Genomic DNA, 27,493 nt, shown 5'->3' with positions numbered 1-27,493 from the left:
CATGCTTATTACAAACACAGTTTTAACTGCACACCACAAAACAAAGAGAGTATAAATGGCCCGGTGCCTGAAGAGTCTGTCAAATCTCAGTGCCTAGACAGTCTGTCAGGTCTCCTTAGACAGTCCTTTCTGTTGAAATATATCGCCTTAGCTGCTGTAAAATAAACCATATACCTTTCAGTACAATGTGATCCTACCAACAGAAGGTGAGTGAACTAACTGACAATACTAACAAACAAAACAAATGACAGAATATAACAACTAATAAAACTTACACATTTTCCTTATTGTAAATGTTGACACACTCTCCCTAACTTCTGCCTCCCACTGGCACATCAGGTCAGATAGTGCCTCCACAACAGGATATAATAGTGATACCTGTACTGCTCACCAGAGTGGGTGATACCAGTAGCATTACTATATAACACAGAAAACTAATGACAAGCAGCAACCTTATACAGTGAGTCATCTTAATTACCCAGCAGATTCTCCTAACAATCCATGTACTGTAGATGCAAAAAGATCTTAGATTCCTGTCTGCATCAGATAGGCAATCCATTGAGCCCAGTTATGAAACAGACCATGTCTACTCAATAGGTCTTCAGGAGGAACAAAATGGTATTCTCATGTGTCTGGCTGCTCATTATGGACTTTGCATAATGCACATTTTCAGGCAACAAAGGTGTGCTAGCAGACATATAACTAGTACAGACTGGTGGCACTACATGCTTTGCAGTCTGAGTACAAAACATTGTGCGCATTTGTCCTATGAACTTGTAAATGGACAGGGATGAGCATAGTAGGGTTGCCTAGATGTGGCAGCATAATGTACTATGACATTGACTCAGAGATGATTGTGCTAATTTATTTTATTACAATAATTACCATATTATGAGACCCACTGTAATGTGAAGAAAAGCACAATCACCATCACCACAATCACCATATTACAGAAGACCATGTTAATATGAACAAGTGAAGAGGCATTCTTTGCAGAAGATGTTATACTGTAACATAGGCGAGGTACATATTCAAAGTAAAAGAAAATGAAACAACTGATTCTATACCTCTACACTGCACTGAGAACAAATATCACATAACACCAACAGGGACAGACTTACAACAGTAGATTGGATGAGGTAATGTAGCACAAGGACATGACAGATTTATGTCCAACTGGGGGAGAATCACCATAACAGAAAATATAGAGCAAGGACATAACAGATTAATGTCCAGCTGGGGGGATCACCCTGACAGACAGCACAGCACAAATGTATGATAGATTAATGTCCAGCTGAGGTCTCACCATGAGAGAGAACATACCGCAACGGCATGACAGACTAATGTCCAATTGAGGGGGATCACCAAGACAGAGAACATAGCACAAAGGACATGACAGGTTAATGTTCATCTGGGGGGAGCCACACTGTGGCCTATGCTGACAGACTGCAAGACCTACTGCATGAAGGTGAGCACTGGTAAAATGCATATTGCTGCTGTCAGTATGAGATAGGATGTGAATGGTCACAGCATAACACCTTGCAGGTATGTGGTCACCAAATGGATGGAGGGGGACTAGTGCTGATGCTTAGGGATCAGCAAAAAACAGGCCTGCACAAACACACTAACTGACATATACCCAGAGGTGTACACATTTTGTCATAAGCCAAACTGAATGGTAACAGCTGGTAAAGTTCATCACAAAGGAGACCCTATGGCATTTGCATCCTGGAAAAGGGTAAAAACTGAAAAGGCTTTCCATGATAAGTTGTGGCAGGGAGAGGTGCTGGACATCAGTGCAGTTGGAAGTCATAACAGGACAGCAATACAACTGTACTGCATGGTCAGGAGTATAATAGCTCATGCTTGCAACAAGGCATAAGACAATGTCAGTGAAAGGTCCAAAGCTGGAAATGCACCACCAAAAAGAAGTGTCTAAATGAGATGAAATAACTCCTGGAAACCCTGTCCATGCAAGTTAGGAAGCCTTCATACTTAGTTGTGTCCAAGATGCTGAAGTTGGGCTGGTGATGGCTTAGGTTTTAACATTGGACCAAATGTGAGAATGTGAGAAGAGGTTATGCAGCAGAACACCTGTGCATATCTGTACTCTCAATGCACTGAGTTGCAAATGTATCAAACTGCACTGCAAGGTATATATATATATATATATATATATATATATATATATATATATATATATATATATATATGAATCTAGGATGTTTGATCAAAAGATCAAACATCTGAATCCATTATGCGCAAGCATACGTACGCGAAAGTGCTTTTCACCGAAGAAGCACATTCATGCAAGTATGCCTGTTGCCGAGGCCATACTATGGTGCGGATAAGGGAGAATTCCCTTTTCCCCACTGTAGTGCGGTCTTGGTGGAAGAATATTAAAGTGGGGGGGGGGCACAAAAAAGTAAATGTAGTGTTTGTTTTTTTTTTATTGACACGCTTTAACGAAATTGCTTTTTCGGTTAAAGCGCTTTTGTTAAAGTGTGTTCGGTGGTTATGGATTCAGACGTTTGATCACTCAATCAAACATCCTAGATCCATATATATATGTATATATATATATATATATATATATATATATATATATATATATATGTGTGTGTGTGTGTGTGTGTGTGCGCGTGCGTTTATATACACATGCACACACACACACACACACACACACACACACACACACACACACACACACACACACACATATTCCATTCAAATAAGTGCTCTGTACCAGTATGTGTACCACTGGATTAGCAAGTAAGGCATATGTTCCAGCACTGTCACAGATACATTATATTTATGCTTTTGCAGATTCCACTGGTAGGTGGTCCAGCAAAACACAGCACGTGCCTGAGGTCAGAAGGTCAACTGTGGCTGAAGATGATGGCAACATAAACATGCCACAGTTAGATGATACAGCAACAGTGTCACCAGTGCTAACACTGGAAGGTGCACACACACCCCCCTCATATAAGATGATGGATTTGAGGCAGGATGAATCTCATGCATCACCTGTGTTTAACGCTGGACATCGTGTCAGTGAATGTCCCACCCACAGTACACAAGAGTCACCACCATGGATGGCAACTATCAGCTGCACTGGCTCCAAGGTGTGTGCACCTACCACAGAGGAGAGGTGTCTGTGGCAATCACTGCCATGGCTCCAGATTCTTCCCTGACCTGGATTCCACATCTGACATCAATTATTTAGATGTGCAGGACAGTGATCAAGGAACAGACAGCCTAAACATACACCATGGTAGAGTTTGTGGGCATGACACATAGCCTGTGTAAGGAAAAACAGTCACTGCAGAAGCTGTGCCATGAGCTGCAGCATATGCAAAGTGACATGGGATACAGAGACCTGAAGCAAACATGCTTGCTGATATCTATGGTGATCCACATGGCAGCTATTGGTGTAACCATTGTGCATCTATATGCCATACCAGCCATAGGCATGCAAGGTTTGAGATGCATTCCGGATGGTATACACTGTTCCAGAGACTGCATCATTGTCATTCCTGGCTAGGGCAAGCACCATACTTAAGTGTGGCCAATCTACAATGATCATCTGACTCTACTGCTGGGATGCCTGACCAGGTCAGTCACTTTGGTTCCAGCAGTTTCACACTTCCCAGTTTTCTGCCAGCCACCAGAGTGCCATGCCTAGCCATAACCATCCTCATGGTCATGGATGCCATCCATCTAATTTGTACAAATATTAGGAACCATATCAGGGTTCCTGCACATATTCCTAAGTGCTACAACATCCTTCAGGCGTAATGCATTCAGCCTTGAAATACAGAGTTATATAGTGCACCCTGTCAGTGCTCATGCTGTTGAAGATTCACCCCAACACTGGAAGATGAGATCCCTGATCCCCCCAAGCCTGCCACCTACAGGAAGGTCTATTGCATTCACCTCCTTTGACCATTATACCTATGATAGCATTGTTACAGTCTGTGACTATGCCCCACCCCACTTCAGCAAAAGCCCAGTCCACCCCTTTGGCTTCTGCTCATAATGTATAGTCTGGGTGTGTTAATGCATGCACCAGTTTTATTCCATGTTGTCCTTTTCATGGCCCATAGTTGTATACTAGACATACTGAGCCTGTCTCTGCCTTGTATAGGGTTCTGTTGCAGCTGGTTCCTCAGATAAATTTTCACCTGGCTTTTCCTCTGTTGCTGCAATAGATCTCTTAAGCAGTACTGTGATCATCCCAAGTTGTAGCTGCTTCTTTGCTACCATGTTATGTAACATGGCACACGCCACAGGTAACTGCCTCTACATCTCAGATGTGTACTGCAGGGTATTACCAAATGTATCCAAGGCAAGCAGCAGAAGCATATCTTCAGAAGTCCAAAGACATATTTAACCAATGCACCATGTCTGCAAATATCTGGTGTTGTACATTATTGCACACATGGTCTGTGTTTTTTAAATGAGGGTCTTCATCCACAGTTCCAAGTTATATCCTGCATCTTCTTCAACATGTAACGATAGCCACCCCTATGGGTGCCCTGCTGCCTACTTCACTGGGAATAGCATATCCTGGTCTGTGTAGCTGACAACGTGTGCACCTACTAACTGGATGCATTTGTGGGAAGTCTACCCACACAAAATGCATTTATAGGTCACATAACTCGTGAGAATCATGGGCACTGTTTGGATAGTGCACAGACAAAATGTAAATAATAAGTACATAATAATGGCAACAAGCTAAGAGCAGCTTCTTTACTGGCACCTCAGCTTTGCTTCTCCATGAATGCTCAGCCGTGGCACCAAAGTACATTCAGTAAAGACATTTCTTTTGATTTCTTATAATTTTTTTTTTCTTCTACTCTTGTAGTTTGCTACTGTATTTTATATAATATCCAGTGCATCATGCACTATCTTGTACTCAATGGAATGGAAGTGATTATGGTTGATATACAGGATGCTATGTGGATCAGACTGGGCTATGATAGCAATGCAGGTGCAATCAATGACTACCTGGACCTTAGAGAAATATAGTATATTGTAAAACTCACAGTGATGGTTCTCTCCTCTGCTGCCTATGGAAACAATACATGCTACAGCAACATGTCAAGGAACTGCAATAAGATCCCACGAGGCAAACAGCTTCAAGAGTCCTAATATGTCTGCTGTCAGACACTGAAAGGTCTCCATTCCAAAGATGTTTAATGCTTTGCACCCACTGGGATAAACAGCCCGCCTCTTGATTCCATTTGTTAGCAACTAATGTCTTATAATTCCCATATGATGTCTCTTTTCACATGGTGGCAGTTAACGATGTCCTGTTAGGGCATGGTGGGCACTGGTTTTAACAGCAAACACTAACATTTACTGCACAGCTAGAAACATATGAGTGAAGCTCTTGCACACCATTAAATCCTGGTGTTCAGAATAGGTGAGTATTACAGCTATTAGCACTGAATTTATATGTATCTCTGAATCACTCCATCAAGTTTAATTTTTGTCAGCATATGCAGCAAGCATCATTATAATGATGGCACTCACGTGTTATTATGTGATCATCTGCATTTCTTATACATGGCAAACAGACAATGTCTAGTACACAACTATGATCCATGAAAAGGACAACATGGAATAAAGCTGGTGCACACATTAACACACCCCAGATTATGCATTACCCACAGAGGCCTAATGGGTGGGAATAGTGGTATTTCTCCTACAATGAAGTCAAGCTACTTTGGACTCTGAATTAGCCTCTGTTTGCATGTTGCCACTCATCACAGAAATTCAAATAATTCTAAGCACTAATTGTTTCTGAATACCTTCATAATGCATTCCTTCTTCTGTTTAATCTCCGTAAGTTATTTACTGGTATTTTGTTATATAAAATTTTAATTTTTGACTTTATTTGCCTACAGCAAGTGCAACTGCTTGTTGATTTCTTCCATTTTCTTAGTTTCTGTGAGGCTCACAATCAGTGCAAATAACTTGCTTTCATTCTGTCATCCAGAATAAAATGGCTGTGCTATGGCATTGCCTTGTATCACTTGTCTCACTTTAAAATCATATGAAGGCTCCCTATCTCAACAACAAAGCCAGAGAAATTAAGTCCAACACAACGCAAAAGTGAATCTACAGAAATGCAAAAAAAAAAAAAAAAAATACAGTCCTAAAGTAGTCAGTGCATGTTTGCCGTTCACCCCCCCCCCACCCACCCACCCACCCACCATATGGGACCTTTGCCTCCAACCACTTATCTCTCTGGGGTTGCTATACATTATAGTAAGGAGCACAAAAGGAAACTGTATCTGTAAATCCTGTAATTCGCTAGTAACTCTGAAATTCTGGGCTTTGTGTATACATTCTACAAAAAATGACAAGTTCACATTTTGTTTAATTTCAGTATCACTTTTTAACTTTTTACAAAGTGGACTGATATGTATTGCCTGCACTAGTGGCATAAAGGGATAAAGCCCTTACTACAGCCCAGGTGATTATAGTTTGACTAGGGATTCAGTAGGAAAGAGAAGGAGGGATCCTGCCCTGCTTTCACTGCTGCTGTAATGACAGAGTTTCAGCTAGACAGTGGAGGCTCATTATTATGTAGTGAGATTGTACACTGCTGACGGTAATGGTGGCCCTTGTCAATGCACGTGGGAGAGCATTTTTATTTTTATTCAGTTTGGTAACCAGGATAGAGCACTGATCCAAATGGACCTATTTCTGTCTTAGCCAGGACAAATCTAAATGACAGTAGACAGGCAAGTTAACAAGAAGTATTATCAATACAAACAAAATGATGTGTAAAAATATCAATGAATCAATAACAGTAATAATAATAAAGTTCACAGCACAGTGGACAATAGGAAGGGATGGTTAGCGTAAGGAGGTAAGGAGGTAAGAAGAAGAAGGAGAAGAAAGTTAAATAGTGAAGGGATAGAGCACAAAGGGTAAAATATAGCAAAAGTAAGGTAAGGACACACAGAAAGTTACTATATATCATAGATACAATGTGGGAGAGATGTCATATATTGGTGTAGGAAAATAATGTGAAGAAAACAAAGATGCCTGAATGATGGAGGCATGAGTGAGGGTTAAGGTGTACTGAAAACAGAGGGGTACAGGGAACACCTGCAGTGATGCAAGTTCTCATTTTACTATTAAGGGCAGGTCTAGGCAATAAAATGGAAAATGGTCTAATTGCCAGGATACTGGCAAGGGTAAAAACATCCTTATGGCTGCCTGGATGATGCCCTCCACCCTTAAAGTGTAATGTCTGATTGAGTAGAGGTCTGACAGTTAATAGACATAGGAGAAAATCATACAAAAAATGATTGGCAACTTACACAATAATTCTTCTATTAAAATATCAGGACAAATTCCACTTCTAAACCAAGGCTGTCTAGTACTAAGTATGGTGGTACATGTTTAGTAGTTTACAATATATGTAATGGTGAGGGATGTTGTAAGTACGATGTCTTATTTGACAATATGCCCAAGGATTCATTAAAATCCCTAACATGGGCCATAAGACTTGTGATAAAAGGCCCTGCTACTACAATGTGATATTTTATGATTCACAGACAAATTTGCTACAATGAGGAAAGACTTCATTATGGACTAATTTGTACATCTCTGAATTGTGTTACCTACCACAAAGCCCAGCTCAACATTGCCCATTATAGGTAACTTTGTTGGTGGCCACATTGTGGAAACAGAGACACACCCAGTCACTCTCACACACAAAATCACACAGTAAAACACACCTCTCAGACAAATGAATCATCCCATAGCTGTCCCTGCTGTCACATCATCAAATAGTTCTCCTTTTCCCTGCCCTGGTAATTCACACCTGATTATAGTTCAATAACTGGCAGAATTTGAGTTTCACACTTTTTATCCTTCAATCAATGCATGCTAGGACACACGTTCATGAGGTTAAGAGGGACACCTAAAGTGTCTTTTTCCTTCCTGTCATTCAGCACAACATGTTGCAGGCATCACATAATGCCCAAGATCCTCAATATGTTATCAGTTAGTGCAGTAGGCTAGTGCAGAGGATTCTTATATCAAGGGAGCATAGTTCAGATCCCTTTTTCCTCCTCTTCATTATTTTATTTACTTTTATTAGTTATAAACAATCACTGGTGTCTAATGATTCTGTGTACCTTTTATTTAATGTGCCTTTATGGCACTTAATAGTGAGTATCCCTGGAGGCTAATTTTCTCCTAACCGCCCGAAACCTGCAGTGAATAAATGCTGTAAAATCATGACTGTTAATACCTAGTGGCTAGCAGTTCTCCCATCCCTGCAGTATGGTTATCCCTGTAGGTTAGTGGTCCTCGATGTTTTAGATTATGCTGTTTAGTCTAGGAGTGTGTGGAGGTATGAAAGCCACCTCAACCCACATTCACACACACAAACACACGCATTCACACATACCTACCTGACTTCCTCACTTTCCCCATTACTCTAGCTCTCAAGCAGACACACACACAACTCCCTATCCTATTTTACCACTAAACTTCCCAGTACATGCCTCCTTATTGATTACTGAACAAGGCCTTTGGCAGTGTTCACTAAAGCAATGCTGGAGGAGCAGCCACGATAACCTACATGGCTGAGTGATTCTATTAATTGCTTGTCATGTAGATGTCTTATTGGAGGCAGTTCTGGGGAATAGAGCACATGGCTAATTAGTGTATGTCTCTCCCCAGGACAGCTTCATTAGAATGTAGTATTGTTAGGAAAATGTATAACTGCAATGTACAGGCATAGTGTACTAAGGGTTAAAAAGAGTTAATACATTTATTCTGCTTATTCTGTGTAAATATGTGCAGCTGATGAAAACTCTGACAAGAGAACAATTGACGCCTGAAAGTCTACCATAGTCAGCAGAATGTGTATTGAGGCCAAGGTAGTACCTTGAAATTAGGCAGATGTATCATATCAGAACTGGACAGTTGAAGAATTATGACGGCTAAAAATAAGCCCAAGTCCAGGTTGTTTTTCTCAAACATATTTTTGCAAGACAGTAATTATCTGACCATGTCAGCAGTAAGTCTAATAACATCTTCCTGTGTACGTGCAGAGAACTGTATGAAAACAGCATGCTGAACTATGGAAAATCAGACAAACCTTGTATCTACATGCTTTGTCTCCTTGCTGCAAGTAATAAAGGGTGCCTTGCTTGAACCTTACATGCACTGATCTTTGTGTTTTCTTTTACAGATTGGTCCCTCGAGCCGGAACCCTCTCTTCACCATGGAAAAAAAGGCCAGGTGGCTGAAACAGTACAGGGAAGAAACCAAATCGGTTCTTCTTATATGTAAAGTCCTCCGACTGAATTGTTGTCAAAAGAGGCGAGCCATTTTTTGATCTGCGACTGAATGACAGGTTTTCCGCGAATCAGCGATCAATCACATGGGCTCAGGTAAGGTGAATCTACTTTTTCTGTTTCAAGATCAGGGACTAGATATGAATTGTTTTTGTCAAATTGTATTTTTCTTACAGTCAGGGATAAAAAAAGGTACAGTCTTGTCGTAGATCAGGTGAAACAGAGTAGTAGACTTTAGGCAGTCATTCTGAAGAGACTATAACAAAATCCGTGGTACACGTTAAAACTAGGGACTCAAGGTGAAGTTACGTAACAATTAAAAGGTAAAAGAAAATGGGTAATAATTGTGCAAAAACACTCTGAAACCCACCGTTAACGGAAGATGCAAAATATATGCAGTCACAGCGCGCAGACAATGTTAGATACTTTTCAAACTGGGTTATTAAATACGAATTTGACTGAAAATTAGAGAAATCCTCACTCATCAAACTTATCAAACAACTTAAAACTGATTCTAAAGGTCAGGTGAAAAAGCAACGACGGTTAGGAATCCCCCAGGCACACAAGTGGCTGGAAGAAGCAAACCGTAGGGACCAAAAGAACAGGGATTCAAAGGCAATGTTTTTAGATAGGGAGGATAATAACTTGGTAATAGCATCGGCACCTCCGCCTCCCCCTCCCTTACCAGAGTATGGAGCGAGTGGACAGGTTGACCCACCCCCACTATATCCTGTGCTCACTGAAAATAGGAATGCTATAAAACTAAAATTAAGTAAAATCAGGGATCCCATTAAAACTAGGTCCCGAACAGAAACAGGTAATCAAGAGGGAAATCCTGGGTTATGGCAGATATCTAAGGACACACAACCTGCGAGAGAAGTAGAAGAGGAGATATGTCCACTCATAGAAGTACCAAACCCACAGGCAGGGCAGGATAATCAGGATCCGACCATCTTAGTGTATAGACCCTGGACTCCGGAAAATATCCGGAAAGTTACAAAAGGGATTCCCCATCCAAAAGTTAATTTCAGAAAATTCTCACATGATTTACAAGGAATGAGGCTAAGTTATCATTTAAACGAGGAAGAAATAGAAATGGTAATTTGACAAATTGTAGGGCCAGATTGGTACATGATTTGTGGCAACTGGAATCCTCGTGATGCTGAACAAAAACCCCTTCCTCATCGCAGTGCAGATTTGGATGCTAAAGTAAAAGGACTCACAGACCGCATCTCTGAAAAATGGAAACCTAGGGCAGACTGGACGTGCATTAATCAATGCATCCAACAGGAGGGTGAGACAGTTGACCAATATTTCGCTAGGCTGTTGGAGTGTTTTAACAACCACTGTGGAATGCAGGTCCCCGAAGATCAAAAACAAGATTCCCCATATAAACAGCAGTTGAAAAATGCATTTTTAATAGACAGTAATCCGCCTATAAGCAGTTTTATTACAAAACATATGGCTGACCATCGAACTAGTAAGTTACAATCACTACTTGAATATGCTAGGCATGCTGAAAGGCATTTTAATTGCAAAAAGAAAAAGAAGGCTCAAGTATTTTCTGTAGAGGACGGAGCAGAAGTTTATGTAGTACACCCCGGAAAAAAAGGCAGAAAGAATGTACAGGAAGGTAGGCAGTCTGATCAACGATCAGAAGACTTTGAAGGACGCAAGAAAAGGGGTGAATGTTTTAAATGTGGTAACAAGGGACATTTAGCAAGGGATTGCAGGAAAAATAAGAAGGCAACAACGGAAGACAAAGAAGATGAGGACTGACTATATGATAGTCAGGAATCACTAGAAGGGGCCAGTAGAGAAAGGAGAAATGAGAATGTGATAAGGGAAGTGGAGGAAGTGCAGGAAATTAATGACGGTGTAAACGAAAAAAATGAAGTACTGGATTTAGCTTTATTGAGCTTGGAGCTCTACTTAGCAGACATGAAACCAGAAGTTACACTTTTGGTGGAAGGCAAAGAAGTCAAATTTTTGTGTGACTCAGGGGCATCTCGAACCATAATACATCCCTCCAAATTGCCAGAAAACTCGGAGTCACCTGATTACATATTGGTCAAAGCAGCTAATGGGCAGCTATATTGTGAGCTCCTCTCCCGTAATATCACAATAACTGATCCTGTTTCAGGACTGACACAGAAAAGTAAGATTGTAGTTTCTGCAAAATGCCCAGTGAATCTCTTGGGCAGGGATCTCATGCAGCTATTTGGCATAGCGGTGGTCCCGACCATTCAGGTTATGAAAGCACAGCGATGAACTGACACCTTTGTGGTGCAATCGGGGGGGTGAAATGTTTTATTGGTACAGTCAGGACCTGGTTACGACTGGTCCAGGGACTATGACCAAGGAACTGATGAATGTAGCCGTCAGTAAGTTTCCCTCCCACGACATTGATAAACAGCACCTGCTGCATTGTACCCTGTATTTTTGCAACACTCCAGGATCTGATAAGGAATACAAAAAAGAATTATTTAAACATCATACAACTAGATTAGTACTGCGAAATATGTACTGGGACGCAGAAGGGAATAGTGTAGCCAGCTGTTCGCTGCCCCAGGAGTTTTTGACACTTTATAAATCTAATCGATTACCACGTTAGCTTGACCAAGAATAAAATTATAAAGTGGGCAGACTTAGGGGAGAAAGCCACGAGATGGGAAAAGCAAACAGAACTGGAACTGTCAGGACAGGGAATACAAGTACAAAAATTGAATTGGGTAACTCAAGCTAACCCAGCTGTACATTTGCAGTCTCGTGAAGACAGCTGATGGATACTCCTGTTGACGGAAGAAAAAAACGCCTTGCAGGGTATACCAGAGACCCTCTGGTCAACAGGGAAATCAGATGTAGGACTTATCCGTACGGAAGGACCAGTTAGTATCACACCAAAGTCAGCATTTAGACCACAAAAAAGACAGCATCCCTTAAGAAAAGATGCAGAGGCAGGAATAAAACCTATCATAGCAGCATTACTTAAGGGAGGGGTGCTAGTGGAATCTCCCGATTCCCCGTGTAATACACCTTTATTTCCAGTTAAAAAAGCCAATGAAAAGTGGCGTATGGTCCAGGATTTACAAGCTATAAATGATGCAGTAATACCAAGGGCACCTATAGTGCCAAATCCACACACCCTGTTAAATTATTTAAAACCTGAGCATAAGTATTTTTCTGTGGTAGATATCAGTAATGCATTCTTTTCAATACCAATACACCCAGATAGCCAGTATTGGTTTGCATTCACATTTCAGGGAAAAAGATACACATACATGCGGCTGACACAGGGATATTGTGAGTGCCCTACAATATTCTCACAAGAAATGTCAAGCAACTTGGCAAGGTTTAGTCCGCCAAAGGGTAGTCAGGTCTTACTTTATGTTGATGACATTTTGTTAGTGGCCCCCACCCTGCAGAATTGTAGGGAAGATACTGTAACACTTCTACGATTTTTAGCTGCTGAGCGACATAATGTAAACAAGGACAAACTGCAGCTGTGGAAAAGGCAGGTAAAGTACTTGGGATATGTAATATCCAAGGGAGGTAAAACTTTAGATGAGGACAGAAAAGTGGCAATCTTGCAGGCACCAAAGCCTACCACCAAGAAGGAAATAATGTCCTTCTTGGAAACAAATTTCTGTCAGAGCTGGATTCCAAACTATGCCTTGGAATCTGCACCCTTAACTGACCTCATATATAAGACACCAATGGCAGTGCAGGATTTGTTACAATGGACATCAGAGGCAGAATTTGCTTTTTGTAAATTGAAACAATTGATAGCATCCTCTCTAGTTCTGGGATTGTCAAATTATCATAAACGTTTTTTCCAGACTGTAGATTGCAAGCAGGGTTATAAGACATCAGTACTAACACAACAACATGGGGATAAGCAACGTCCCATTGCTTACTATTCATCACAATTGGACCCGATGGCATGGGCCTTACCCCACTGTGTACAGGCAGTAGTTGCGGCAGTGATGGCAGTGCAGGCTTTGGCCTCAGTAGTCTTGTTTCACCCTCTCATCTTGAGGTTACCCCATGCAGTCGCAATTATCTTGTTACAAGAAAAGGTGGCACATCTTTCCCCTGCCAGGCATCTCTCCTGCATGACTATATTGTTGAGCCAACCTCATATGACAATTCAACGATGCACAACCTTCTACTCTGCTCCCAACCCCTGCAGATGGCACACCGCACCACTGCCTGCAGGTAATTGAGCAAAAGACAGTACCTAAAAAAGATCTCACAGATGTCCCCTTGGATAATGCCGAGGTGACATACTATGTGGATGGCTTGTGCAAAAGGGGCCCTGCAGGACAGAACCTGGTAGGATATGCAGTAGTCTCTGATACTGAAGTAATAGAAGCAAAATCCTTACCGCACCATTTATCTGCACAGGCAGCAAACTTGATTGCCCTAACACGGGCATGTACCTTAGCAAGGGGTAAAAGTGTAAACATTTTTACTGATAGCCAGTACACCTTCTCTACTGTACATGTGTTTGCAAATCAGTGGAAGAACCGAGGAATGATAACATCTACTGGCAAACCTATAAATCATGCGCAGTTTATTTTAGATCTTTTAGAATCTATTCAGTTACCTCAGAAGGTGGCCATTTGCAAATGCGCAGCTCACACTAAGCAACAAGATAAGATTTCAAAAGGCAATGCAAGAGCTGATACAGCTGCAAAACAAGCAGCTACAGAGGCATTTCTTTTAAATGAGGAATTACAACCCTCTCAAACTCTGAATTTAGATATGTTGAAAAGAATGCAGACACTCACTACGCAAGCAGAAAAACAGCGATGGAAAAAACGAGGAGCAATCCTCAAAAAGGGGCTCTACATCTCTAAAGAGGGAAAACCAATATTACCCTCTAATTTGTTCCATTATGCGGCATTGTTGAGGCATGGGCAGTGCCATGTCTCAACAGGGGGGATGATACAGCTGGTGAACCAGGTGTTCACAACTTATGGATTTACAAACTATTCTAAAAAATGTTGTTTGATGTGCCAGATTTGTAACAAACATCATGCACAAGGGGCGATAAAGCCTAAGCAGGGGAGTTTTCCCACACCACCATATCCATTTCTTACTATCTGTATAGATTTCATAGAACTAAACAAATGTGAAAACAAGAAGTATTGCCTTGTCATTATAGATATGTTCTCCAGGTGGATGGAAGCTTTTCCAACCAAAAATCCAGATGCAGCTACGGTAGTAAAACTACTTGTTAAGGAAATTATTCCTAGGTTCGGCATCCCGGAGAGAATCTATAGTGACAATGGTACACACTTTGTAAATCAAACCATACAGCAGCTGAGTAAGTTTTTTGGTATTTCTCTAAAAAATCATTGTGCATATCATCTGCAGTCTGCAGGGCTGGTAGAAAGGCATAATGGCATACTAAAAAGCAAACTGAGGAAATTGATAGCTGAGACAGGGAAAACCTGGCTGTACTGTTTGCCCCTGGCACTGTTGAACATGAGAACTGTCCCTACAGCAAAAGGACTGACTCCCTTTGGAAAGCTGTATGAAAGGGCTTATTACACACCCCAGTGGAAACCTTTCATGTCATCAGACCAGGAAGCTGATTTTACACTAGCTGAATATATGAAAAAGTTGTTGAGTTCTAAACATCTGTTGCAGTTTAATTCTGTTTCAGGTCAGAAACAAGCCGAGATATCGGAAGTGACAGTGACGCCAGGGGACTGGGTGTGGATTAAAATGTGAAGCGAAAGAATTGGGCATCACCAAAGTGGGAAGGTCCCTACCAAGTACTTCTCTCAACACCTACTGCAGTCAAGATAGCAAAGCGAGCTTCGTGGATACATCTGACAAGTTGGTGAGAAACTTCGAACTGGACAAAGACCTTACCTCTCCATCGGGACCCTAACCACAAAAGTCTGGCTATAAAGGGGGGTCAGATCAATAGGAACTGATCCGTCTCAAACCCAGTGAAGCAATCATCAGTGCTAAGGTCCTATAAGGCAGAGAGTAAGATCGCGTGTCCTATGTGAAAATGACTGAATCAAGAAAGATCAAAATACATCCTTTCGGAAGAACCGGAGAAGACAGAAATGTGGAACAACCATTTCCATAGAAATATTGCATGACCATCCTATTGACCATCATGGTAACAGTAATCTTTTTGTTATGGCCATTTCTCTTCTCTGCTACACAAGTAGAACTAAGAAAACATGCAACATGGCATCCAGCATTTAATATCTACCAGGCAATCAAGTACATGTATGCAAAAACTTTCAATGTTTCAGATTGCTGCATCTGCACAGCTTTGCCGACAGCACATGGGGGGTTACTGCTGGATTCAGTACCCCAAAATGCCAGTGAGAGTGTGAGAGATTTATTAAATGAGACAACAAACGTTACTTCAAAAGACAGGGTGGCTCTACAATTGTTCAGACGACGAAATGGCACTCTGTGTTTTTGGAAAAACGAAACTGTATCGGTAGGATATAACAACTGTAACGCCACCCTGATCTATGATTCTAGATATGCAACAAACCTTTCAGTTATAGATTCCTGGACATCAGATAATCAGACTAAATACAAGATCTACTTCAAAATGTTTCATGCATTGCACGTAAGTGGACTCTAAGTCATTAATATTACTGCCGTAAAAAACTGTTATTTTGTGTGTGGAAGAAAAGCATATAAATGGCTACTAGAAAATTGGTCCGGTAGCTTCTTTCTGGTCTACCTGGTTCTGGCAATACAACACACGGCAATTTTACCTCAAGGGAAAATTCGGAATGTTCGAGAAACCAAAAAGCCTGCCAATCCGGTGGGACAAGTTGATGCATCCTGGATATATCATCATGATTTGGCTCATGTCAGCAACAAAGGACTGTCACACATGGACTTGGGTGATGATGTCATATCATGGGCTGGTATCCTACCAGCATATGGAGCAGCAAAATCGATTTGGGAATTGAGAAAATTGTCCAAGCTACTTGAGACTCTAAGCAATGCCACCTTTTCCACCCTAGAATTGGTGACCAATGAACTGACCGCTATGAGGACAGTAGTGCTTCAAAATCACATGGCTCTCGACTTCACCCTAGTGGCGAAAGGAGGTATGTGTGCTTTAATCCAGGAGGAGTGCTGTTCGTTTATTCCTGACAATAAACACGAGATAGACAACCAGCTTGAAATAATTCAGCAAGTGTCGGCTATGACCAAACCAGGACCAAATCCATTGACGGACTTTTTCCAGAAATGGTTAGGGGGTTGGGGCAGCATCCTGATGAACATTCTGATTGCCATCTGTGTAGGGGCAGCCTTACTGATGGTATGTGGATGCTGCTGCATCCCCTGTATGAAAGGACTAATTAAGAATATCATAGACGCTTCAGTTTCAAAGACTTTATATCAGAATGTTGAATTCAAAGAATTGATCAAAGCATAAAAAATGCTTTTTTAAGCTTGAACTGAATGACTCTCTAACTGCAAGTCCTAAATAGGAAATGGTTAAGGGAAGAAGAACTGTTTATGCTTGTTTTAAAGGTACAATAAAGTAATAAAAGGGAGGAAATGTTAGGAAAATGTATAACTGCAATGTGCAGGCATAGTGTACTAAGGGTTAAAAAGAGTTAATACATTTATTCTGCTTATTCTGTGTAAATATGTGCAGCTGCTGAAAGCTCTGATAAGAGAACAATTGATGCCTGAAAGTCTACCATAGTTAGCAAAATGTGTATTGAGGCCAGGGTTGTACCTTGAACCTAGGCAGATGTATCATATCAGAACTGGATAGTTGAAGAATTATGACGGCTAAAAATAAGCCCAAGGCCAGGTTGTTTTTCTCAAACATGTTATTGCAAGACAGTAATTATCTGACCATGTCAGCAGTAAATCTAATAACATCTTCCTGTATACGTGCAGAGAACTGTATAAAAACAGCATGCTGAACTATGGAAAATCAGACAAACCTTGTATCTACATGCTTTGTCTCCTTGCTGAAAGTAATAAAGGGTGCCTTGCTTGAACCTTACATGCACTGATCTTTGTGTTTTCTTTTACAAGTATGGTTACTGAGACAGCCCTATCTGGTGCTGCATGTCTTTGTACAACAGCACCATGTTAGGGCTGTCTCTGAATTTAAAAAGGTGGCAACCTTTATGAATTCCACCCATAATCTTTAGGTAAACCTAAGCCCCTTAAAGAATTTTAAATAGGCAAAACTGCAGTCTGCTCTCTTTTTTTTACAAAATCTGATGTTACACCAAATTAATTAGGTTCATTAAAAGAAAACTCCACCTTCTCATACAGTTTAACTCAATCATTCGATTTCTTTTCTCCCTAAAATATGGTTCCAGCATTGTGTAGGTAGCAGGAACCTGCTTGTACTTTTTAAAACTTGTATTTCCTTCTCAACTCAACTTCTCACATTCTTTGCAGAAAAATTAATCTCCATCTGCATGACATATCATAGACACAGTTAAATCTGTAGTTTACCCTGTCAGGTACTGCTGTCAATCTTACATGCGTAATTAATCCTGCTAATGTCAGGAACACAGCAGCTGATATTAAAAAAAAAGACAGAAAGCTGTGGAACTGTTTTCCACTGTTTTTATTGCAGGGGGAAGAAAACTTAACACTCCCCTTTCATAGCGAAACAAAGCAATTAGATCATTCAGGGGTTTAAAGGCAATTCTCAACTCTTCTGACAAATTTATATAAGCAGCAACACAGTATTGAGATGCTAGGCTTTAAATGTTATATATATAATAGTTTATATGTTAAGATAACTTAAATGTAGTATCAAAGATTTCTGTGACATTTAAAGAAAAGTCAGAAAATATTTTTTTTCTTGTAAAACATCAATGCATTTATCATTTTCAAGCCCGTATCCCCCCGCCCGACACACACAGGCCAAAACTGCACAGAGAGAGTCAGGTGGCAACTCTATCAACTAGGTGCACTGATACTGTTCATAAAAAGGTATTTTATGTGTTTTTGTGACATCATTCCTGGGGGGGTGCATATCTGGTACAGGCAGATCCACTGTAAGAGATTCCCACTGACTTTCAGTCAGTCCTTACATTGTTAGAGTGCAACCAAAATATACTGCTAAATTTACTTCAACATACATTTACTATGTGCCCTTGCATTAAAAACACTAAGAAAACGAAATCAAAAGTACTTAACTGTGTTTAAATGCATACACACACACCCATACTCATATGCTTTTGTGCAAATGTACTTTATACAAACACACACACAAACACACACACACACACACACACACACACACACACACACACACACACACACACACACACACACACACACACACACACACAAACTCATATGCTTTTGTACACATGTACTTTACACACATACACATATACAGAAACACATACACACATAATATATCTATAATATATATATATATATATATATATATATATATATATATGGGTCTACTTCTATTCGCTGACAGCCCATTTCACTGAAACCCATTTCGTTGACAGCTCATTTCATTGACAAACATTCTAGCTGGGGCTGCGCCCACACCCCAACTATATATAACAACTCCACAGTTGCACAACAGTGGGGAGGGGGCAAAACCCAGGTTTTTGCCTTGAATACTTTTGTCAATGAAATGAGCTGTCAACAAAATGGGTTTCAGTGAAATGGGCTGTCAGCGAATAGAAGTAGACCCATATATATATATATATATATATATATATATATATATATATATGCATGTGTGTGTGTTTGTATGTGCAACATGTGCATACAATGAATTATTTATAATAAACAACATAGTATAGTTAAGTATTATTAATGTATACATTCTAGTAAATGTTGCTCAATGATTTACTTGGTCACTGCAACACATTGGCTATGTGTTGCACATGAAATCTTGGTCATTGTATTTATGTCAGTATTTTTTTTCTTTGTATTACTAAGTGCATTTAATAATTGTTATTATCTTTGCCAATGTAGCCTAAGTTGTGGCTGAAAAGGGTCCTGGGACCAATTCACTTTCCTGGTTACCAAAGTATAAATAAAAATGAAATAGAAAAAAGGAGGGTGAACATGACAGAAATAATTGAGGAACTAGTAAAGCACATTTTAAGTCTGCATCATTCACGAAAGAGAAAAATCCTTCCACTGAAGGCACTAGGAAGTAGCAGACACACTAAGTTTAGAGTCCTACTACTTGTCACTTGTAAACATACTGCAAGGATCATTTACTGCAGTGAGACTTTTCACACCTCAGCATGAAACTGTGGGGGAGGGTTTGTCAAATCTATTAGGACTACAAAAGACTCCTCTTACAAAACCCTGTTTTTATCTACTTTCTTTTGCTGCTAGTAGCTTACAACTATTTATAGTATAGAACAAGCTCTGACAGATACTAATTAATGAGGCTCAGTCAGGTAAACATAGAAGCAGCTCTGTTATAGAAGGTGTGTTTAGATGACAGTGCTTCACAGTCCTGCCATTCAATCTTAATGGTATGATAAAACAGCACCACTTCCTTATGTCTAGCATGAGTCATATAAAGAGGACTTGAAATGTATTCTGGGAAGAAGGAATGAAAGCAAGAAAACAAGATCACGTTACCAAGGCAAGCCCCATCATCCACCATTTTGAAAGAAACACATTAAAATTGTAAAAGAAGCACTTGGAGTGATTTTGAGGCATTAAAATAGCTGAAAAACAAAGTTACAATGAAAAAATATATATTTTGAGTTCTAAGGTGGAGTTTTCCTTTAATAAAGCATAATTATAATCTGTATTGCTTCTTGCTAATATCAAATCTAGCTTCTTTCTGACAGTTTTGTTCTCTGATCTACTGTCTTATTCAATATACTTTATTAGCACTCTTGGAAAACATTGATTAAATTGTGAATTTGTTATGCATGCTGTTATATTCTCTGAATTGTTTCCTTGGTATATACTTCTAACGGCTTTGAAGAAAATCTTAGATTAAAATGCAGATTAGTTGCTTAAGAAGAATTAATTGCTCAGACTATACGCCTGACTTCTTACTGCAATATTTCAGTGATGATCTGCTGCTGTACCAAGCTTAACAGGTAATGCATGTAATAACTTTACATATCACAGACCATCCTCACTTATGTATACAACAAGACTGTTTTCTGCACATACCATTAATGTATAAATACTTGCTTTATTTTTGTTTATTCTTGCCTATGGCCTAGTCTGTATCTGGAAAAGGGTTTTGTAGTTGTCAACTTACCTGTTTTCTTTTTAAATAAATAAATGAAATGAAGTTAAAGCTGGGTTATCATCATCCACTGTCGAGATGCATGTTTTAATATCAAGTTTATTTCAACTTTCTTTTTACTTATTTGTTAACCAGGTGTAGGTCAATGTGTGTATGTATATTTAAGAAGCTAACATAGGGCTTGCACAAGTGTATAAATAATGAGCACGTGCGAGTCTGACTGCCATTTTATAGTAAGCTGTTGAGATGTAACAGGCATGTATGCAAGGTCTGTCTGTTAACTAGTTTGTTTATATTTTATGATGCTGCTATCGATCCTAATGTATTTCTATGTATTAAAGCATCTAAACGAAATACCCCGCCTGCTTGTCATCTATGTTAGAGAGGGATGAGCGACACCAGGTTAGCCCACTAGGTAAACTGTCGCCTTTCAAAGGCAAGCAAGAAGCCTTGCCTGATTAACGGACTCAGTCACAGTCACCTAGTAGGTAAATAGAGATTAAGTGAATTAAACCCAAGAAAAAGTCTAAAACTTCTTAGCAACTCATAGCCCTAATCCTCTGCACTAAACTTTCAGACAATAATCTCCTCTGCTAAACTGTACAAGAATGAATCCTCTACACAAAACTGGCAGATAATTATTTTGTCAAATAGTTAGAGTGCTCAAGCCACACAGGCCTGTTTGTTTATAGTATAACAAAAGTATAGTGTTTAAATGGCAAGCTAAGAGTCATATAGCATGTGAGTGGAATCTGTAAGAATAAATAAATAAAAAATAAATAAATCATGGACTGTATATTTCATGGCTGTTATATTAAGCATGTGCTGTGTATAGTAACATCAAGTGCAATAGGATCATTATATGCATGTAGAGAAAGATTACAAAGGTAACCTAAGAACGTTGGCAAAAGGATCACAAAATAGCTGAAAACACAAGTTATTAATATTCTAAAGGGCAAGTATATGTCAACAGCTTAGGACTATTTCAGTGGCAAAATGTGGAAGAAAAAGAAGTGAAAATGCAGACAGAAGGTGTGTGGGGAGGAGATACAAGTGTAAGCGGAGTTAGTTTAGAAAGGAAAGCAAAAATTTCAGTTTATAAACCCACAGAGAAAACCATATAGCAGGGAAAATAAACAAGCCACAATATCTTTCTTCACTTTAAAATCCATTTCTTTAGCTCTGAGTTAAACAAAAAACAATTATTTTATATGCATTTTATATTGAATTTTCAATGAAAATGTGTAATAAATGCATTTGAAATTTATTTTGAGTTTACACACTTTTTTTCTTCAAAGTTTTTTTTTTTTTTAGGTCACATCTTACAACTCAGAAAACAGAAAATTACTGCTTTTTACCTGCTTTTTTGGTCAAATTCCTATAGCTTCTCCAGCAGCAAAATCAGAAGTAAGTTAAAAAAATGAAATAAAGTACCTTGGTGATAGATGTGTAGCTTTGTTTTTTGAAACATGCTTCTTTAGAACTGGAATCTTAGGTGCAGGTCTCTTTTCTTTCTGAGTTTTGGGTAGGGGGATGTAAGGAATAGCAGGTGGTAAGTAGAACTGAGCTAATCTGCTGGCAATTCTTTGGCCCACATGCTGTGCTACAGCTGAGATCCTTAAAACCGGTGGCGCTTTTACACTCTCATTAATGAAAGGATTTGTCGGACCATTTATCTCAACCTATGGAAAAAAAAGCACAAGAACACCGCATTAAATTACTTGAGTAATAAACAAAGATTATAAAAAAATCATAAAACTTCTGCAATGGAATTTATTTTGCTGTTTAGTTTATTTTAAAGCTCACTTAACGTTGTCATAGTCTACCAATACCAGGGAAAATGTTTCTCCTCAGGGATCTTTCTATGTTTGCACTTCAAGGATCCATCTGCATGCAGAGAAATGCCCTGAAGATAAAACTTCATTCAAACAGCAGTATGATAGAATTCTGTCAGTTCAGCCTCTGCATTCATAGCCTTTGCTGCTTTGCTCAGATTAGCTTCCAGATCTGAAATGTATCCATGACGTCTAAATATAGCTAAATGGAAACTAAAATTTCCTTAAGGTTAGTTGCAAAATATTTGGAAATACTGGAAACTTGAAGCAAATAAGCATTATATAAAAGTGCTGAACCATTAAGAGGACTCATGACAGCAGTAATGACAGGCTCTCATGATTCTAAACTACTACAGCAACATAATTGTTTTCTGCATGAGCCTTTTTTCATTTCTGGAAAGGGAGCAGTGCAAATACAGTTAAGGAATCTCTAAAGAGACACAGTGCTGTGACTGTTTCTAATCCCATTCTCATATCCAGTGCTTATTCTTTTGTACATTATTTCAGCACTCATTGGATAACTGCATTTGCTGCCTATGTTGAAACAAGTTCAGTATATAGCAATAACCCATAGCTGGATGTGGTGTGGATAATGCTGGATTTACCCACGGTCGGCGTGGTTTGGTCACGAGGGCGAAGGAGGACAATATTTACAATGGTTCCATCCCTTCTGGGCTAAAGTATTTTATGATACTATATATTGTTTTGCATACAGGTCTACTTTCTGGTCTAATGAATAACAGAAATAAAGTCAAAGCTTTCAGTGTTTCAGTGAAACATATTTATTTACCTTTGATTATCAGAAAAAGTTAGACTGAGCAAACCCCCTTTTCAGCGGAGGCCTGGAGAGAAAAGGTCTTCATTACATATAATTGTACAGGCAGAGAGCATGAGCTAACAGAAAAAAATATACTGTATATTATTTAAGTATATATAATTTAACAAGTGATCTCCACGTTGAGTACACTTTGTAATATTTGCAGCATGCTACAGTCACACACATATGTAGAACACTAAGCATTATTTTGCAGTATATGTATGTACTGACATTGTACTTTTAGTACATAGACAGTAGATGGCAAATGTGAATATTATCCAGTTACTCACTTGAGATCTGTAAACAGGAGGATAAAATGTTTGGATTTTATAACTGCTTGATTTGGCTGCATAAGGAGAGGACTTAGTAACAGGGAAGGTACAAGGGCAAACTGTTTTGTTAATAGGTATGATTGCACTGACATTTTAAATTATAGATAGAATCAGACTAGAATAAGAAGGGGGATTAGTAAAGTGCAGGATAATTTTATTGATAAGTATGTTTGCAATGAGATTTTAAACTGTAAATAAGTTGTGATGTTTTTGATATTGGTCGGGGCATTGTGCCACCGTTTAACACTATATTCAGAGCATGAGCAGTCGCCATTTTTTAGATTACTGAGTGAGCACTAAGTGTTGATTCCGTGAGCACAAATCTCTGTAGGGTGTGCGCCAGGTTTAACAACTGGCTAGTGGCAAGGCATCTGGCTGGGCTTTTGAGGATGCAATAAGCAGACTTCCTGTGAGTGTATGCTAATAGATTAGGCAGCTCCAGCCAGTTCAGGAACAGTAATGCAAGACAGCAATATGTTTGCTTAATCTGGTTGCTTGCAAACTTTGCAGTTTCATTATACATTTATACTTGTTTGAGAAGCTGAGAGGAACATAGGTTAGTCTAAACTGAAAATTCATATAGGAGTGCTCTGATGGAAGTGGTTTGGCACTATATAGTTTATAGTTGTTTTTTGAGCTGCATATTAGATATGCTGATCAAATTTTAATCTAGGATCAATTATTATTTCCAATCATTTTGTATTTTGCATGAGCTCAGTTTTAGTATTATTGACCGACATAGGTTTATAGATTAGTACTAAGCTAACTGCTCCTGTGAGACATTTTAAGCCTAGCCAATTATCCCTTGTGAGACTCAAACCCTGCACCTTGTGTTTGTAAGGCAAATACCTTAACCATTAGGCCACCTTTCCAATCCAATATGTTTAAGTAGAATTGCAGTATTTTGGCAGCTGATTTAGAGGTCAAAATGCCATCAGTTCAATTTTATTTGTATTTAGGAGTACTTTAGATTGCTCTAGCCAGTATTTAGTTTTTGTAATGGAATGCTGTAGGTCATCTTGGATCTGTTTGATTAAAGAGGCTGCATATATTAGTGTTGAGTTATCTGCAAAATGGACTAGATTCTGTGGGTGAGAGGCTGTATGCATTTTATTTATAAATATATTAAAGGGTAAAGGTCTTGTTATTAAACATTGTGGTACATGTACTGTTATTTGCCGAGGAGGTAACAGTGTACATACTGTCTTAGGTGACTTAAAGTAACTTTTAGATCAACTGATTAGAGTTTCTTGTGTATAAGTAACATTATGACATGCAAAACTGTATCAAATGCTTTGGGATCGGTCTAAAAATAGGAATATAACAATTTCACCTTGATTATGTCTTTCATGAATATAGTTTATGAAAGCTAGTAATGCTGTTCCTCTGCTGTGGCTTGGCCCTAGGTGCATGCTCTGCTGTGCTGTGCAAAGTAATTTGTTGTCTGCTAGGTGAGTTAACAATATAGGTAAAAACATTTTCTAAGTATTTTACATGGAAAGAATATGATGGATATATGTCTATAGTTTGCTAGTTGAATAGATTAGCCACCTTTATGTTAAAAAATAATGCAGGATTGTTCCCAGAGTTTGGAGACTATAGCTTCATGGAAATAACAATTTATCAATATAGGTACTGGGTACACAAAAGCTTCTGCAGTTATTTTGACATATTCTAGCTGCAAGCAAGGTAGTTTAAGTTTTTTTGAAAATTATTTTTTTTTCTTTTTATTCTAATGGTAGGAATTGCTGTAAGTGAGGGGTAATAGTGACACTGTCCATGTCAACTAATGTGTTCAGTGTACTGGGTTTATTAAGGGAGTTAGCAGCATATATATAGTATGCATACCATTTACAGTATGTATTATAGTTTGTTTCATATGTGAAAGGACAGAATTGTCATTTTTTGCCAGGTTGTATATACTTAATGATTGTTGAGCAAAATTATTATGTAGTTTTACTGTGATTTTCTTTTAGACTAAAAGAGTAGTTTTGCTAAGCCTTTTGGATGGTGTTCTTGGTTCGATTTTGCAAGTGTCAGTACTGCTGACTAAACTGTTGGGTACGTTATAATGCTTTATGGGCTGTGATTGAGTGGTACACTGAGTTTGTGGGCTATGTGTCATTTGGGTTGTGTTGGGGGGTGGAGGTTGCTTGTGTTTCTGTTTTGGAGGTCCCTGTTGCTTGGGCAGGTTTCTACTGAGAGCCTCCGCGAATGTAAGTGTGTGTTTTGTGTTTCTATGTGTGTGTTTTGGTGGTGTAGGTTTTGAGGGACTATGTGATGAGTGTGGTGTGGTGCAAGTGTTTACCTTCTCCTCCTGACTGTCTAGTCCAGTCTTGGGTAAAGAGAGCCTTGCTTCCAGTTTGGCTATATAAGTGCATCTCTCACAGGTTGTAGTCTTGGGTAGTAGGAGGAGAGGGTTGTCTGTGTACATGAGGTAATTGCTGCATTGCCCCAAGATGCCCAGATTCATCAGGTAGACAAAAGAAAAAAATGGGAGCTGACCCTTAGACATGCCTGGATATGTGCTTATTAGTTAAGTACTAAAAACTGTTTTCCTCTAGACAAGTGAGGAAAGTTGACTGCTGTAGTAATTTGTAGCTTATATAGTGCTTACAACGAGTCCTGAACAAGTGCTGAGCTCAAAGAAACAGACTTGAGTGCTGAAACTAAAAAAATGGATAGTTCTAAGGAACAAAATTAAGCTAGAAGGCTTCCCTCCAACACAGAAGGATTGGGGACTCAAAAGCACCACAAACAGTCCTGGATACAGCAAATCTGTATCCAGACTAGACTACCCACAGTAAAGGCAGGAAACAAGCATAGAATTTTTTTTAAGTGGAAAGAGAGAAAGGAGGAGCAGAAACTAAGTGGGTTGGCCTTCTCAAATGTTCTCCCTGTATTAGGTAGAATGAGGTAATAACACTAGACTGGGAGAAGTGCCCCAAGTCAAATTTACAGTAGGGGCGGGCAACTGCAAAGCTACCAACTATAAGAACAGCATACAAATAGGGAGGGTGGGTGGGAATCAAACTGCAGAAATGTTTCTCACAGCAGAAAAGCAGCAGTGAGCCTTTAAATGAAAGGTTTAAAAAGATAAAGGAGCCTCTAAAGAAAGCTTTTAACTACAAATAAGTTATATGACACTCTCCTTGCAGGAGATCAGAATCAAACAACCCAAACGGATGCTTAATAAAAGTGGACAATTTCCAGTTAAGACCAAACTGGATACTTAATGATATATATTATAGATCTGAGATTGCTCGGTGTCCTTCCTTCAATTAGCTCAGTGTGAAATGGCAGAAACACTCAAAAATTAACATCTTTGTTAACAGAAAGTTGAAACCTGAAACAGCTTTATAAAAAAGCTCAAAAGAACCAATGAGGTGCTTACTGTAAGCTGTAGTCCAGGTGAGCCCATTTAGCCAATGACCATAAAAAATCCCCTCTCACTGAAATGCCTAATGGCTTTGGCTAAACCAAATGTTCTTGAAAATGTGCTCAGACACACAGCCTCCACAAACACTAGGACCAAACACAAGCCTGAATATGGACAATTCTACAAATACCAACACTACCTAGGTAGAAACAAACTGCAGAAATGTTTCTCACAGCAGAAAAGCAGCAGCGAGCCTTTATGTGAAAGTTTTAAAGAGATAAAGGAGCCTCTAGAGAAAGCTATTAACTGCAAACAAGTTATATGGCACTTTCCTTGGCAGGAGATCAGAATCAAACAACCGAAACAGATGCTTAATAAAAGTGGACAATTTCCAGTTAATACCTCACACACAGTGAAACTAGTTGGAAAAGTATGCAGTAGACAAAGTGCTATAAATAACTCGAAAAAACAAGCAAAAAAAAAACAGGATACTTAATGTTATATATTATAGATCCAAGTTTACTCAGGGTCCTTCCTTCGATTAACTCAGTGTGAAATGTAA

At 39.2% G+C, this 27,493-nt stretch overlaps 1 protein-coding gene across 3 annotated transcripts in view; it reads right to left on the bottom strand.

Moving 5' to 3' along the window:
- TMEM232 (transmembrane protein 232) overlaps positions 1-27,493 on the bottom strand; it is a 2,425,444-nt gene that overhangs the window by 599,414 nt on the left and 1,798,537 nt on the right. For all 3 annotated transcript variants that reach the window (XM_044064268.1, XM_044064269.1, XM_044064267.1), the window contains one exon: positions 22,003-22,250. In XM_044064268.1, coding sequence (XP_043920203.1) covers positions 22,003-22,250 — 248 coding nt within the window. The remainder of the gene's footprint in view (positions 1-22,002; positions 22,251-27,493) is intronic.

Source organism: Protopterus annectens, chromosome 2.part2 (assembly GCF_019279795.1).
Source record: "Protopterus annectens isolate FY-2018-M chromosome 2.part2, PAN1.0, whole genome shotgun sequence".
In the NCBI taxonomy this organism is placed as follows: Eukaryota; Metazoa; Chordata; order Ceratodontiformes; family Protopteridae; genus Protopterus; species Protopterus annectens.
This window is presented reverse-complemented; position numbering and strand designations above follow the sequence as displayed.